The sequence below is a fragment of the Drosophila hydei genome, unplaced genomic scaffold (genome assembly GCF_003285905.1).
Source record: "Drosophila hydei strain 15085-1641.00,03,60 unplaced genomic scaffold, DhydRS2 tig00000001-arrow-pilon, whole genome shotgun sequence".
Taxonomy (NCBI): domain Eukaryota; kingdom Metazoa; phylum Arthropoda; class Insecta; order Diptera; family Drosophilidae; genus Drosophila; species Drosophila hydei.
The window spans coordinates 1,938,961-1,952,356 of record NW_022045643.1 but is presented as its reverse complement, the minus strand read 5'-3'; the positions used below and the strand labels follow the sequence as shown (position 1 = coordinate 1,952,356).

The 13,396-nt window shown below is 43.8% G+C and overlaps 4 protein-coding genes across 5 annotated transcripts; all 4 read left to right on the top strand.

Annotated features, from left to right (window-relative positions):
- Window positions 1-3,476: 3,476 nt before the first annotated feature.
- Window positions 3,477-4,501, top strand: LOC115483468 (probable serine hydrolase). Its single transcript, XM_030225552.1, has 2 exons — window positions 3,477-3,491; window positions 3,563-4,501. Exons 1-2 carry the CDS (start codon window positions 3,477-3,479, stop codon window positions 4,499-4,501), a joined length of 954 nt encoding a protein of 317 aa, XP_030081412.1.
- Window positions 4,502-4,827: 326 nt separating this feature from the next.
- On the top strand, window positions 4,828-6,044 carry LOC115483358 (probable serine hydrolase). The gene is made up of 2 exons (XM_030225039.1): window positions 4,828-4,934; window positions 5,036-6,044. The coding sequence occupies exons 1-2, from the start codon at window positions 4,911-4,913 to the stop codon at window positions 6,029-6,031; spliced, it is 1,020 nt and encodes a 339-aa protein (XP_030080899.1). The 5' UTR covers window positions 4,828-4,910; the 3' UTR covers window positions 6,032-6,044.
- A 432-nt stretch (window positions 6,045-6,476) lies between these two features.
- Window positions 6,477-8,053, top strand: LOC115482933 (serine hydrolase-like protein). Of its 2 annotated transcripts, XM_030223274.1 has the most exons (3): window positions 6,498-6,524; window positions 6,587-6,731; window positions 6,832-8,053. In XM_030223274.1, the coding sequence occupies exons 2-3, from the start codon at window positions 6,708-6,710 to the stop codon at window positions 7,837-7,839; spliced, it is 1,032 nt and encodes a 343-aa protein (XP_030079134.1). In that variant the 5' UTR covers window positions 6,498-6,524; window positions 6,587-6,707; the 3' UTR covers window positions 7,840-8,053. The 2 variants fall into 2 exon arrangements, with proteins under 2 accessions (XP_030079132.1, XP_030079134.1); XM_030223272.1 differs by having other exon boundaries at window positions 6,477-6,731.
- A 155-nt stretch (window positions 8,054-8,208) lies between these two features.
- On the top strand, window positions 8,209-9,490 carry LOC111596142 (probable serine hydrolase). The gene is made up of 2 exons (XM_023310225.2): window positions 8,209-8,325; window positions 8,384-9,490. The coding sequence occupies exons 1-2, from the start codon at window positions 8,302-8,304 to the stop codon at window positions 9,368-9,370; spliced, it is 1,011 nt and encodes a 336-aa protein (XP_023165993.1). The 5' UTR covers window positions 8,209-8,301; the 3' UTR covers window positions 9,371-9,490.
- Window positions 9,491-13,396: the final 3,906 nt, after the last annotated feature.

Genomic DNA, 13,396 nt, shown 5'->3' with positions numbered 1-13,396 from the left:
GGCAAAGCTGGCAACAAACACTGGGGACTAAGTCCTGCAAGCGTTGTAGCAGCAGTTAACCAAAAACGCAAATTTATGACCAGACTAACACTAAGCATCGATACATACAACTGCCGGGTAGTAAATAGCAGTTGCAAGCCAGCAGTCACTAGTCACTGCTAGCTGGCGGTCAGGTATGCAATTGTCTTTGCATAGACAACCGAAGTGCGTTTTTGTGGGTAATCGTAAATTACGAATGGCATGCGGCTCAAGTGGCCAAAAGCTTGAAATGTCTGTCCACGGACAACAAAGCAGACAACTCTCGAAAAGTTTCGGGCACATAAATCGAATGATTTGAGTTATGAAATGCGGTGCGGCTTGGGGCAAACTGCAAATAGATTTACGCTTGACAAATGCCCAAATATATATGAGCTAGCATTATGAGAAGGCATAAATTGGCTACATTAATTATTAACTGGGCAGCGAGGCGCAACTAATAAACGGATGAACAAAACAAACGAAGCCGATCCATGGGGAGAACAATGCGAGGCAGAGCTGAAATAAGAAAATAACTCAGCTCGGGCGGAATCATAAATTTTGTGGCTAATTAATTTATCGGCACTGGGATTTCCTGATTTGCCACAAAATGTGGCGCGTGGCATTAAGTGGCTGCGCATTGAGCATACGCCCCATGCGTCAGCATTAAAATCAACACCAAAAGACAAGCAGAAAAGCCATTGCATAATTTTGCGAGACATAATTTAAGAGTATTCGACACAGATTTAAGCGCACAAAACCATTGCATACTTTTGTGCGCCATCAATAATATTATGTCAAGCCCATTAGCTGAGCAGCTAAAACTGTTGCATACTTTTACGGGCAGCCAAATGTTAACAGCCAAATTGCACCAAATGACAATAACATAATACATGCATTTAGGATACATGTTTTTAATTTACACACACACACACAGGCGTTTTAAAGCGCATTTTCAACATGTGTTTTTGTTTATCGACAACTTCCTTTTAAATAAATTGCTGCAGTCCAGTTAGAGGCCATCAGCAACGTCGTGTGCCTGTCCGAATTGTGGTTTTTGTGCGCATTCAAATTAGAAATGCAGCCAAAAATGTAAATTTGCCTGGTTTTGTATAATTGCACGGCTCATACAATTCTAAACACATACCGCACACACACACACATAGAGAGAGAGACACACACACAGGCATTAACGTGGCAAATGCAGCAGTGAAAGAAACGCAAACCGTAAAACGGCACCACAAAACGAAACTTTTTAGCTTAAGTAATTTTCGTGTGAAAATAATTCATTAAAATTAGATTAAAACGCTGCACGGAAGCCGAACAAACCAAAAAAAGCCAACAAAAAAAGGAACAAATAAGAGCAATAGAATGAAACGTAAAACTCTAACGTGCTGCACATTTTGCCAAATGATTTCTTAATGCAATTTCTTCTACGTTTGTTTTGGGCCCGGTTCATGAGACCGGATGCTATTGTTGCTCTTAAAGCCCACACACATGCACACGCACACGCACACGCACACGCTTTAGCCGGAAAATTCGGGGTAGAAAAAAGCAAAAGCACATAAAGAATAATAGCAGAAGCAAGGCAAAAAGTTGTCCCATTTCATACTGTTGCTGCTGTTGTTGTTGCTGCTGTTCTTTGTTTGGCTGATGTGCGTATCAGAAGCAGCAGGCGGCTTCCGGCGTTGTCTTTTGTTGAAACATCCACCTAGCTGAGCTCGGCTCAGCGCTCTGTGCGCATACTTAGCTGGCAGGTTGAACGCGTCAGTCCATGAATTGAACTGAGTCAAGTTGTACGGAGTCGAGTTGAGTGGAGTGAAGTGGAGTGAAGTGCACTATTCTATAGATCCTCGAGCATTGTTTATCTACCGTTAAGCAAAATGAAAAATAAACGTCATGAATGTGGCTCTAAGAAATGGCAAAGCTCCGGTTTAACCCTTTTTTTGTCGGCCCCCATCCATTGTTGCCCTTCACTGTGCTATGATAAATATTTATCGAACAACTGTCATGGGGCTGGCAGCACTTAATGTGTCAAAAAGGACACACAGGACAATATGCTATAACCGCAAACGCAAGTAGGGCACGGTCAATAATGAAAGCAGTAAAAGAAAAAGGAAAACCAAAAGCGAACAAAAAAAGAAAAGAAAATTAATTTGCATATGTTAAGTGGCAGAAGCAATTAAAGGCGAAAGCACGACAAGGCAAACGAGAAGGCGAAGGAGAAGTGGCATGAGATGGTGGAATTGCTGTTGCCAGGACGCGGTTGATTGAGATGTGAAAAGGCGCAAACGACGCCAAACGGCACAAAGAAATTCGAGGGCCCAAAGTATGACTACGACCCTTACGGTGGGAAAATGGAAAATGGGAAATCATAATTGGCTTCCAAATGCTTGAGCTCAATTATGTGCGCAAATTGTGGGTGGCTGCTGTCGTTGACAGGCAAATTATGGATTCAAGGCCGACGCATAAGCATACAATATAATATGTACATAGCGTATAGATGACACACACCCACACACACACCCACACACAGGCAGATTTATATAAACATATATGTAGTAGGTAGTTGCCTGGGAAATCGCACTTTCACTTCGAGCTTAGGTGCCCAAGATAATTTGCATAGCATTTCCAGAGGCAACGGACACGCACAGCTTGCAAACCAAAAGGGAAATGGCACTGGGGCATGAGCAGCGCCTTGCACTTGAGCGGAGATCACAGACAGACATGATAAATTGCTCAAACACAAATTAAATATATAAATCATAGCGTTCACATACAGGAACTCAAGCAAACGCATTCCGAATTGCGGGCGTGTCAAGAGACTTAAGTCCAATTTAAAGACGGCAGCGCTGCTGCTGCGTCATTTGAATGTAAAGGTGATAAAAGTATTAAGTGCAGTTTCAGTTTGTATAGTCTTTATATAGTTAGACTAACATGAGATAAGACAATTTTGGCTGATCAAAACAAGGCAATAGAAATTTATTTAACTATCTAATGAAAGTCAAAGCGAATCTACAGTTACTCTTTAATAGTTTAAAGGAGCTGTGCATATATTTACTCTTATCATATATAAATATATCTCATTAGAATCATCATCTGCTCAGCTATATAGATATAAATTCACATACAACCATATAAAATATGTTATCGATAATTGTGCAAGCTCAAAGCGAATGTTAGAATTCATACAGTTCACAGAGTTCAAGTTGAGTCGTACTCCGAGCTTATCTACATATGCCCCATAGGGTATGAATATTTTTTTTATCACATAACACTTGCAGCATAGTATTAAGCCATATATATATTTTGGTCTGTCACAAGTTCAAGTTCCCAAGTCGAGTTGGAGCATTTGAAGGTCACGCGTAAGCAGATCGGTTGAATGCGCAGAGAAGGAGCTGACGGTACGTGTCGCTCAGTTGTTCAGTTGTTTTGGAACTAGCAAACCGAAAGGGGCCACGATGGACAGCAATGAGGTAAGTGAAGTGGAAAATTCGTTTCGAGAGTCACGTGCTAATCGCAGCGCATTCCGAAAATCTCTCGGCAGTTTATTGACTTTGACATCGGCGCGCCGTGGGGCCGCGTCGCCTGCCGCTGGTACGGCAATCGTCAGGTGCGTCCGCTGCTCGCCATTCACGGCTGGATGGACAATATGGGCAGCTTTGCACGTCTTATACCATTGCTGCCCGACCATCTGGGCGTCCTGTGCATCGAGCTGTCTGGCCATGGTCGCTCCTCGCCATATCCGGCTGGCATGCAGTACTCCGTCATTGAATGGACGAGCATTATTCGCTGCGTGGTGTTGCATTTCAAGTGGCGGCGCGTCTCGCTGATGGGCCATTCGTTTGGGGCCATCGCCTGCAATCTGTATGCCTCGTTCTATGGCCAGGATCATGTGGATATTCTGATTGCCATCGATCTACTCACCATACCCTACAAGAGCAGCAGTTTCTACATCAGCTACCTGGCCAACAGTGTGGAGCGCATGCTTCTGCCCCCGCCAGCGCCAAAGCTCTATACTGCTGCTCAGCTGAAAGAGACGCGCTGGGGTCCCGCGCCTACGATCAGCAAAGAGCTGGCACTTCCACTGGTCAATCGCTGTGTGAGGCGAGTGCCTGACCAACCTGAAAAGTTTTACATATTCCGCGACTCGCGACTTGCCCATCACACGCTCTTTCCACCCGGCGTTGGGTTTGTGAAGGAGCTGAATCGTCGCATACGCAACATACCCTACATGGTCATCAAGGCAAGCAACTCGAACTTCATTAACGAAGGCTTCATACCCGCCTTCGAGATTCTGCGCAAACAGAATCCCGACTTTGAGTATCATTTGGCCCAGGGCCCTCACCATGTACTCATCAGTGATCCCAAGCAGCTGGCTGCATCGGCCAGCCACTCGATGGGAGCACCCAGGGCAGCTAAATGGAATAAGCAAGCTATGAAGAGCTTAAGAGTTGCAGCAGAAGCTCCACTCTGTTCCTGTTAGAAGTTATTTATTTAATAGAAATACACATAAATGTTAATTTAATTATGTATAAAAATAATCATAAGTGTTATAGATTACGCATACAACTTTTTATTCATATGAGCTTGCTGCAGTATATATATATATATTTATATATTTCTGTATTTTTTTGTATTTTGTTGTGTTTGAATTGAAGCTTTTAAGAGCTTTCGCCGGCTGCCCAAGCTGCATGAGACTCTTTGGCTTCAGTAATTGGCACGCTGCTCTTGCTAAAAGACACAACCGGTTGTCAAATTTAGTTTGGCTGAGTTCATTTATGCAATATTTTTGGAAACAAATTTGCAAAATACATATGTATAAGATAAGTCGGACAAACTTTGGATAATACCTAAGCAAACCGCCGAAAGTTCCACAAAATTAAAAAAAACCAATGGGAACTTTGTCACTGAACGACGTGAGTAAGGAAATTCAAAGATTTTTGGTCTCGTGGCAAGCCACTTTCATATGTTTATACACTGTTCAGCATGAAATTATTTCTTGTGTGACATTTGATAGTACGAGGATGTGCGCATCTGGGCTCCTTGGGGCCACATTGCGGGTCGCTGGTACGGCAATCGATCGGAGCGTCCCATCCTGGCCATACACGGCTGGCTGGACAACCTGGGCACTTTTGATACACTGATACCTTTGCTGCCCGACTACCTAGGCGTGCTATGCATCGACCTGCCTGGCCATGGATGCTCCTCGCGGCTGCCACCGGGCATGCAGTACAACACAGCTGAGTATGCCCTCATCATCGCTCGAGTCATGAAAGAGTACAAGTGGCCAAAGGTTTCGCTGATGGGTCACTCCCTTGGCGGTGCTCTTTGCTTCATTTATGCCGCACTCGCACCACACACCGTCGATCTGGTTATCGCATTGGACAATATTTTACCATCCATCGAATCCTCTGAATGGATAAAGAGATTAGCTAATTGCGTGGACAGGTATTTAGTGGTGAGTGAGCATGGAGAAAAGGAGCCACCTTGCTACACGTTCTCCCACCTGCGCAAAGTTCTCAGCCAAGGCAGCAACGACTCCGTTCCGCCAGAGTTGGCTCATCATTTGCTCTATCGCAGCGTGGCCAAGTCGCAGTTTCATCCGGATAAATTCTACTTTACAAAGGATGCTCGTACTAAGTTTTACAATTATTTATCGGCCAACGCTCCATTAATCGCTGAAATGTCTAGCCGCATCAAAAAGAAGCCGTATCTGATCATAAAAGCATCAAAATCCAATTATATAAACTCGAAGGCAAACGAGGCTATTTCCATTTTAAGGAAACAGAACCCGCACTTCGAGTACCACGAGGTGCCAGGCACTCATCATGTGCATCTGGTTAGCCCCGACCTGTGTGCTCAGTACATCGTTCCCTTCTTGAGACACCATCGCCCGCCCGCAGTGTCAAGCTGGTCACTGAATGGCGAGGAGAAGAAGTTGAGCATGAAAGAGCATTGCAGGTCGCAGGAAAATTCGTTTGCAGGCCATTTGAATCTTCTTAGCAAGCTTTAATTGGAGAAGAAAATAACACTGAATAACATTCAAGAATACTGTACGGTATATTAACTATAAGGTAAATTTAAATTATTTTTTAAGAAACGTGATTTACTACAAAACATTCAGTTAATTTTATAAATTTAATCTTTGTCTTTGTATTAATTGCACTGAATTTTATAAGCTTCGTTATCAAACTTAAACATCTCTTAGGTCTTCGACAATATTGACTGCATTAAAATACAAATTTTGAAATTGTATAGATACAAAATACGTTACATTTCCAGAAGGAGGGTCTGATAAGGGTTACAGCTTTTCAATTACAAATAATTAATACTATAGAGCTGTAATATAATGCGGAACAGCTGATTGTGCTTGTTTATAGCATAAAGCTTTGTGCCATAATTGCGATCAAAAAGAAGCTTTTGGAAGCTTTTGCACGCTACTCAAAACACAACAAGCTTCTTCTCTTCAGTTTGCGGTGAGTTGTTGTAGCTAGAAAGCAAAGCGGGTTAGTCGAAATTTGTTTGTTTTTCACTATTCATTAACTCTGAACAGAACCATATTCATTAGAGAATACTAATGGTTCGATGATAACATAATCTAGAACAAGATAATTAGGAAAAACCTTTGGAAGTTCCGAAATAAGCAGCCGAGACAATTATAAACAGACGGGCAAAGTTCAGAGAGCCACATGGGAACTTTGTCACTGAACGACGTGAGTATAAACATTGAAAAGCTTCAGCCGGCTGGCCATGGTATTTGCTTTGTTTATACACTGCTCAACATTAAATTATTTCCTCTGTGATATTCGATAGTACGAGGATGTGCGCATCTGGGCTCCTTGGGGTCACATTGCGGGTCGCTGGTACGGCAATCGATCGGAGCGTCCAATTCTGGCCATTCACGGCTGGCTGGACAACCTGGGCACCTTTGATACACTGATACCTTTGCTGCCCGACTACCTAGGCGTGCTCTGCATCGATCTGCCTGGCCATGGATGCTCCTCGCGGCTGCCACCGGGCATGCACTACAGCACAATGGAGTATGTCCTTATCATAGCTCGAGTCATGAAAGAGTACAAGTGGCCAAAGGTTTCGTTGATGGGTCACTCCCTTGGCGGTGTCTTAAGCTACATTTACACCGCACTCGCACCACACAGAGTGGATCTGGTTATCGCATTGGACATTCTTGTGCCGCCCTTCGAGACGCCTTACGCATTATCGTATATTGGTTATTCGTTGGATAAGCATCTTGTGGAGGATGAGCGTGCAGAAGAGGACTCTATACATGAGCCACCTTCCTACACGCTGGCCCAGCTGCGTACTGTCCTCAGCAAGGGCAGCAAAAATTCGGTTGCGCCAGAGTTAGCTCAGCACTTGCTCTATCGCAGCGTGGCCAAGTCGCAGCTATATCCAGAGAGATTCTACTTTTCAAGAGATGGCCGCACCAAATTCTATAGTATTTTACCGGTCAATGCGCCCCTAGCCGCCGAAATGGCTAAGCGCATCAAAAATAAACCCTATCTGATCATAAAAGGATCAAAATCCAATTATATAAACTCGAAGGCAAACGAGGCTATTTCCATTTTAAGGAAACAGAACCCGCACTTCGAGTACCACGAGGTGCCAGGCACTCATCATGTGCATCTGGTTAGTCCCGACCTGTGTGCTGAGTACATAGTTCCCTTCTTGAGACACCATCGCCCGCCCGCAGTGTCAAGCTGGTCACTGAATGGCGAGGAGAAGAAGTTGAGCATGAAAGAGCAACGCAGGTCGCAGAAGAACTTCCTTGCGCGACAGTTGAAGCGTCTTAGCAAGCTTTAAGTATTGTAAACAATTTATAATAATCCTGTACAGTATATATTGAGTAAACGAATGCTCAACGATAATTTTCGGAAGGGTTTTTTTTGAGTGTATGCTCGCACCGGAAGCTAGGGCTGCAGCGACGCAGTCAGATTAGGAGGCATTATTCGATTAAGGTACGCAAAGAATAAGACTGTAAAAAAAGCAGCGAACTATGAAAATGAACTCTCATTGTGAGGCGGGCAGCTTTTTGAATTCGTTTGCTTGGGCCGTTGTAAAAGCTTGATTACTCAGCACTTTGGCCTAAGAATAGATAGTTTCATTGATTCAAATAGCCAGAAGATATTAACTAATTAAAATCCAATGCTTATCAAATCCATTGTTCGTTAGCTTACTACAGATAATAGAATAGAACATCGGACAGTTTGCATATAAGCAGCTAGTATCAAACAGTTACCAAAGGCCATCGCTGCCATAGCTACCATGGGGACTTTATCGCTGAGCAATGTGAGTAAGACTAAATGAACACAGGCAGCCTATATATGTGCGTTTTGGTCTTCAATAGTACGAGGATGTGAGTATCTGGGCTCCTTGGGGTCACATTGCGGGTCGCTGGTACGGCAATCGCTCGGAACGTCCCATCCTGGCTATACACGGCTGGATGGACAACCTGGGCAGCTACGATACGCTGATACCCTATCTACCTGACTACTTGGGCGTGCTCTGCATCGATCTGGCCGGGCATGGGTGCTCCTCTCCACTGCCACCTGGCATGCACTACAGCGCGGACGATTGGCTGCTTGCCATTGGACGGGTCATGAAAGCCTATAACTGGCAAAAAGTTTCGCTGATGGGCCACTCGCTTGGCGGCATACTAAGCTTTGTTTTCACAGCTCTTGGGCCACACAGGGTGGATCTGCTGATCACATTGGACGTAGTTATATCACCAGTGGACTCTCCTGCGAGTATCAAAATTATGGCCAACTTCATGGAGAAGCATCTCGTGGAGGAAGAGCGTGCTGCCCGGCCTGCAATGAGTGAACCGCCCAGCTTCTCACTGACTCAGCTACGCAAATATCTTAGTAAGGGGAGCAACAATTCGGTGCCACCGGAGCTCACTCATCATTTGATGTACCGCACTGTGGCCAAGTCGAAGCTGTATCCGGATAAGTTCTACTTCGCGAGGGATGGGCGAATTAAGTTTTATACGCTCTTTCCGATGAATCGTGGCCTGGGAGCCGAATTGACGCGTTGCCTCAAGGACACACCCTACCTCGTCATTAAGGGTTCCGATTCCTCCTTTATTGGACCAGACAGCGACGAGGCAATTGCCATTTTGAAGAGCCAGAATCCGAACTTTGAGATCTACGAATTACCAGGTGCGCACCATGTACATCTCACCAATGCCGAGCAGTGTGCCAAGCACATTGTGCGCTTTCTGAGACGCCATCGCCCGCCCAAAGTATCAAGCTGGTCGTTGGCTGATGAAGATGCTGCCCTCAGCACACGGGAGCACCGCGGTGCACAGAAGCGACAACAACACAAGCTGTAAGAGGTCGCAGGGAAAAGTTCAATCGGTAACTGCGAAAAGTGACGATAATATGGATGATGTTGAAGGAGCAATGGGGAACAAAGAAACATGTACTTAAATATATACAATACCTGATTAAAATGCCAAGCTTTTAATTTAGTTCCTGAGTACAAAGGAACTCTATAATTTGTTAGCTTTTCAATGTGTTCCAGCATGTGTGTGTGGAAGCAGGTTTAAGCTGCTTTAGAGACACTTGAGCTCCTTAGAACAATTAGCCAAGTCAGATTTAATGGCACGACGCGTTGACTTGCCAAAGTTAAACAAGCAGCGCGCAATGACTGCCAACTGGCTTAGAGCATAAGCTGCAGATATGAAATTCTGAAATTTGCGCATGTTCATTGGATATGCGCTGAACAATTAACCACATGTACTGGGGGACAGAGATGGGCACTTAAATGACAAGAAATGTAATCAATTGCTTGCCGAAGAGTATTTGAGAATAATTTCACTGTTGGCGTGACGACAAAAGCGTTGCCTACTTTTAGGCGGCGCCGACAAATTTAATTTCTCGCAGCCGCACAACATTTTCGTTGCCTACTCTTAGGTGGCGCATAGTAACGTACGGAGAAAGACGAGCGTCGATTTTATTTAATTTAAGCAGTTTGCCAGCTGCTGTAATACACTGTAAAATGTGTTTAAGTGGGGGCATATTCTGTATGCAAAATAGACAAAATTGTTATGTATGGAACTATCTCTTTGATAGAAGTTACGAGTCAAAGGCGGGAGTATTCAGCTCTCGTTTCATTTTATTTTAACAAACTTTATCGAATATACTTTTGGTAAATTTCAAACATTGACTCAACAAAGCAGGGTATCTGACAGTCGCACCAGCAAGGCGCTTCCTTTCGTGTGTCCTTGGAACATCTGATGTGCTTGTGTGGCAACGTCTGACGCGGCAACAGCTGCCTCAATTGCTGAATTTCAAATAGGTATTTGCTTTCCCAGCGCATAATTTTCTTGTCATACATTTTGATTGCTGATATTAATATTTATGCTTAAAGTTCCGCCGTAATTGCACGGAAAATTCAATCAATTAAGAGTCAAATTTCTCACATATTTTCGTACGTTGATTAAACAACAACAAAATTAAAACACTATCGATTTTGCAATTCGCCAGACTCTGCGCCTTTTCCTCTCCTTTGCCCACGCAAGCTTCGCCGCAGGACGTCTGCGTGTGTGTGTATAGCTAAAGCCATAAACTCTCAGGTATGGCATATGCCCAGATTTTTAATTTAAGGAGCAAGACCGCAGCAAGTAAAGCTGACAGCATTTTATGACGAAATTCGCCTTAGTTCACGTTTCGCCGAAATTCACGCAGCATTCTTTCAGACGCGCGTGTACTAAATTAAGTTAGCCAAAGGAAAAATGAAAATTTGAGCCTAAATTTGCTAAGCGACTAAACGACAGCCAATCAGGCTTAAATCGGAAGTTCAATAGAACGATAGCGATTTGGGTGGATTATTACTTCAATGCAGCAAAAGATATCTTCATGAGGGAGAGAGAGAGAGAGAGAGTGAGTGAGAGAGAGAGAGAGAGAGAGAGTCTACTGTAGTCTACTGTAGTCTACTGTAGTCTACTGTAGTCTACTGTAGTCTACTGTAGTCTACTGTAGTCTACTGTAGTCTACTGTAGTCTACTGTAGTCTACTGTAGTCTACTGTAGTCTACTGTAGTCTACTGTAGTCTACTGTAGTCTACTGTAGTCTACTGTAGTCTACTGTAGTCTACTGTAGTCTACTGTAGTCTACTGTAGTCTACTGTAGTCTACTGTAGTCTACTGTAGTCTACTGTAGTCTACTGTAGTCTACTGTAGTCTACTGTAGTCTACTGTAGTCTACTGTAGTCTACTGTAGTCTACTGTAGTCTACTGTAGTCTACTGTAGTCTACTGTAGTCTACTGTAGTCTACTGTAGTCTACTGTAGTCTACTGTAGTCTACTGTAGTCTACTGTAGTCTACTGTAGTCTACTGTAGTCTACTGTAGTCTACTGTAGTCTACTGTAGTCTACTCTACTGTAGTCTACTGTAGTCTACTGTAGTCTACTGTAGTCTACTGTAGTCTACTGTAGTCTACTGTAGTCTACTGTAGTCTACTGTAGTCTACTGTAGTCTACTGTAGTCTACTGTAGTCTACTGTAGTCTACTGTAGTCTACTGTAGTCTACTGTAGTCTACTGTAGTCTACTGTAGTCTACTGTAGTCTACTGTAGTCTACTGTAGTCTACTGTAGTCTACTGTAGTCTACTGTTTACTTTTGGAAATTTATGGACTGAAGGGAGGATCTGTTAGGAGGGAAGTCTCTGTCTATATAAAGCAGCAAAACACTATCTATAATTTGCTCTCTAAAGAAATTTAATTTAATCTTAGCAATAGCATTAGATTTTTGGCTCACACGCACACACACTCACTCGCTTGCTCGCACACACGCATCGATGCCTTGCACTGAAATGAAAAAAAACCCTTAAGCCAAATGAATTATGCATGTTAAGGCCATCACATTGAGCAGCAACAGCTATAGCTGGCCGCTTAATAAACTGCAGCTAAAGCCGTTGCTGCTTAAAATTCTAGTTGTGCAGCTCTCGACGCAGCAATAAATCTGAAATTGCACTCAATTGCTGCAGCGCATGCAACGCAGTCGACGTCGACGTCGACGTTGACGCAGACGCTTGTTTAAAACGTGCGCGCAATTTTCGCAATTTTCTAATAGCCGCTAACGCATTGAGCCAGAGTCGGAAACAGTTGGGCGTGCAGCGCTACGATATTCACTAGGGTTGATTATTAAAAAGAAACAGAAAATGGAAAGGGGAAGCGAAAGTGAGAGGGAGAGGGAAAGGGACTGGGAATGGGAAAGAAAAAACAAGCCGAAAAACATTTCACGTACGTTTGCAGAGCTGCATATAACGGGTTTTTGTTTAGCAACTTGGCCGGAAGCGCTTTCGACGCCATTTTGCGGCCAGCTTTTATGGCCACTATGCAGTGCAATTGCGAGTGCAATGCCAGCTACAAACTATACGCCGAGCTCCTTGAATGCCCCTTATCAGCTACGTGCCCATTTAACCCATCACGCGCTTTAACATCCATCTCCAGCCGAAACCAAAAAAATACAAAAAGGGCAAAAAAATTGCAAAATAACGCGCCTATGCTAGAAGATTGCCAATAAATTGTTGCTAAGCAGCGGCAGCACTCGTGACCATGGGCTTAGGCAACAGCTTTGGCTGCGTCATGGTCTCGTCCTTGCCATTTGCTTGCTGCGTCAGCAGCCATTGGCCATTTGCATTTTCTCGCCATCCATCGACCCACATTCCGGGCTGGCCATTAAGTCCTGCTACAATTTACTTGTGATTGACATGTTTATAAGGGTCGCACAGCAGGACCTTTGCGGCGCTGGCATCGCGTCCCTTTTCTTAGGGGATTGCCGCTAGATGCTGTTGCCATAGCAAGTGAAGCCTAAAAACTGGTCTTCGATGCCAGTCCCATAAATCTTTGATATTTGCACTGTCCAGAGCATACTAAATATCCTTTTGCATTTGCAAGTGCTTTATAGAGACAGCGGCCCAGACTTCAAATTCCACGAATCCCATACGCACACACAATTAAAAGTTCCCACGTTTGCGGCAGCATGAATAAAACAACGAGAGAAACACCAGATGAGCAGCTACATAGAGGCGATTGCATACTCTAACCATGCATAAGACGAGAGATGGAAGACTAAGATTCGACTAGATTCAATTGTGGAGGCTTTTACTAGACGATAAGCTTTAGAGTGAAAGTATGTTCATACATTCATATTCATATGATTCTATTAAAACTAAGGACTAAACTAAAGAAGGTATCCATATTGTATTTGTATTTGTATTTTAGAAGTCTCCTTCTCGTTGCCTTCGCCAAATCAACTTCATAGCTAATGTATCCGCTTGAAGTAAACTTCAACAACTGCACACACTTCGATATCAACTGCAACAGACAAAACGCATGTTTTGCTTTTAATTT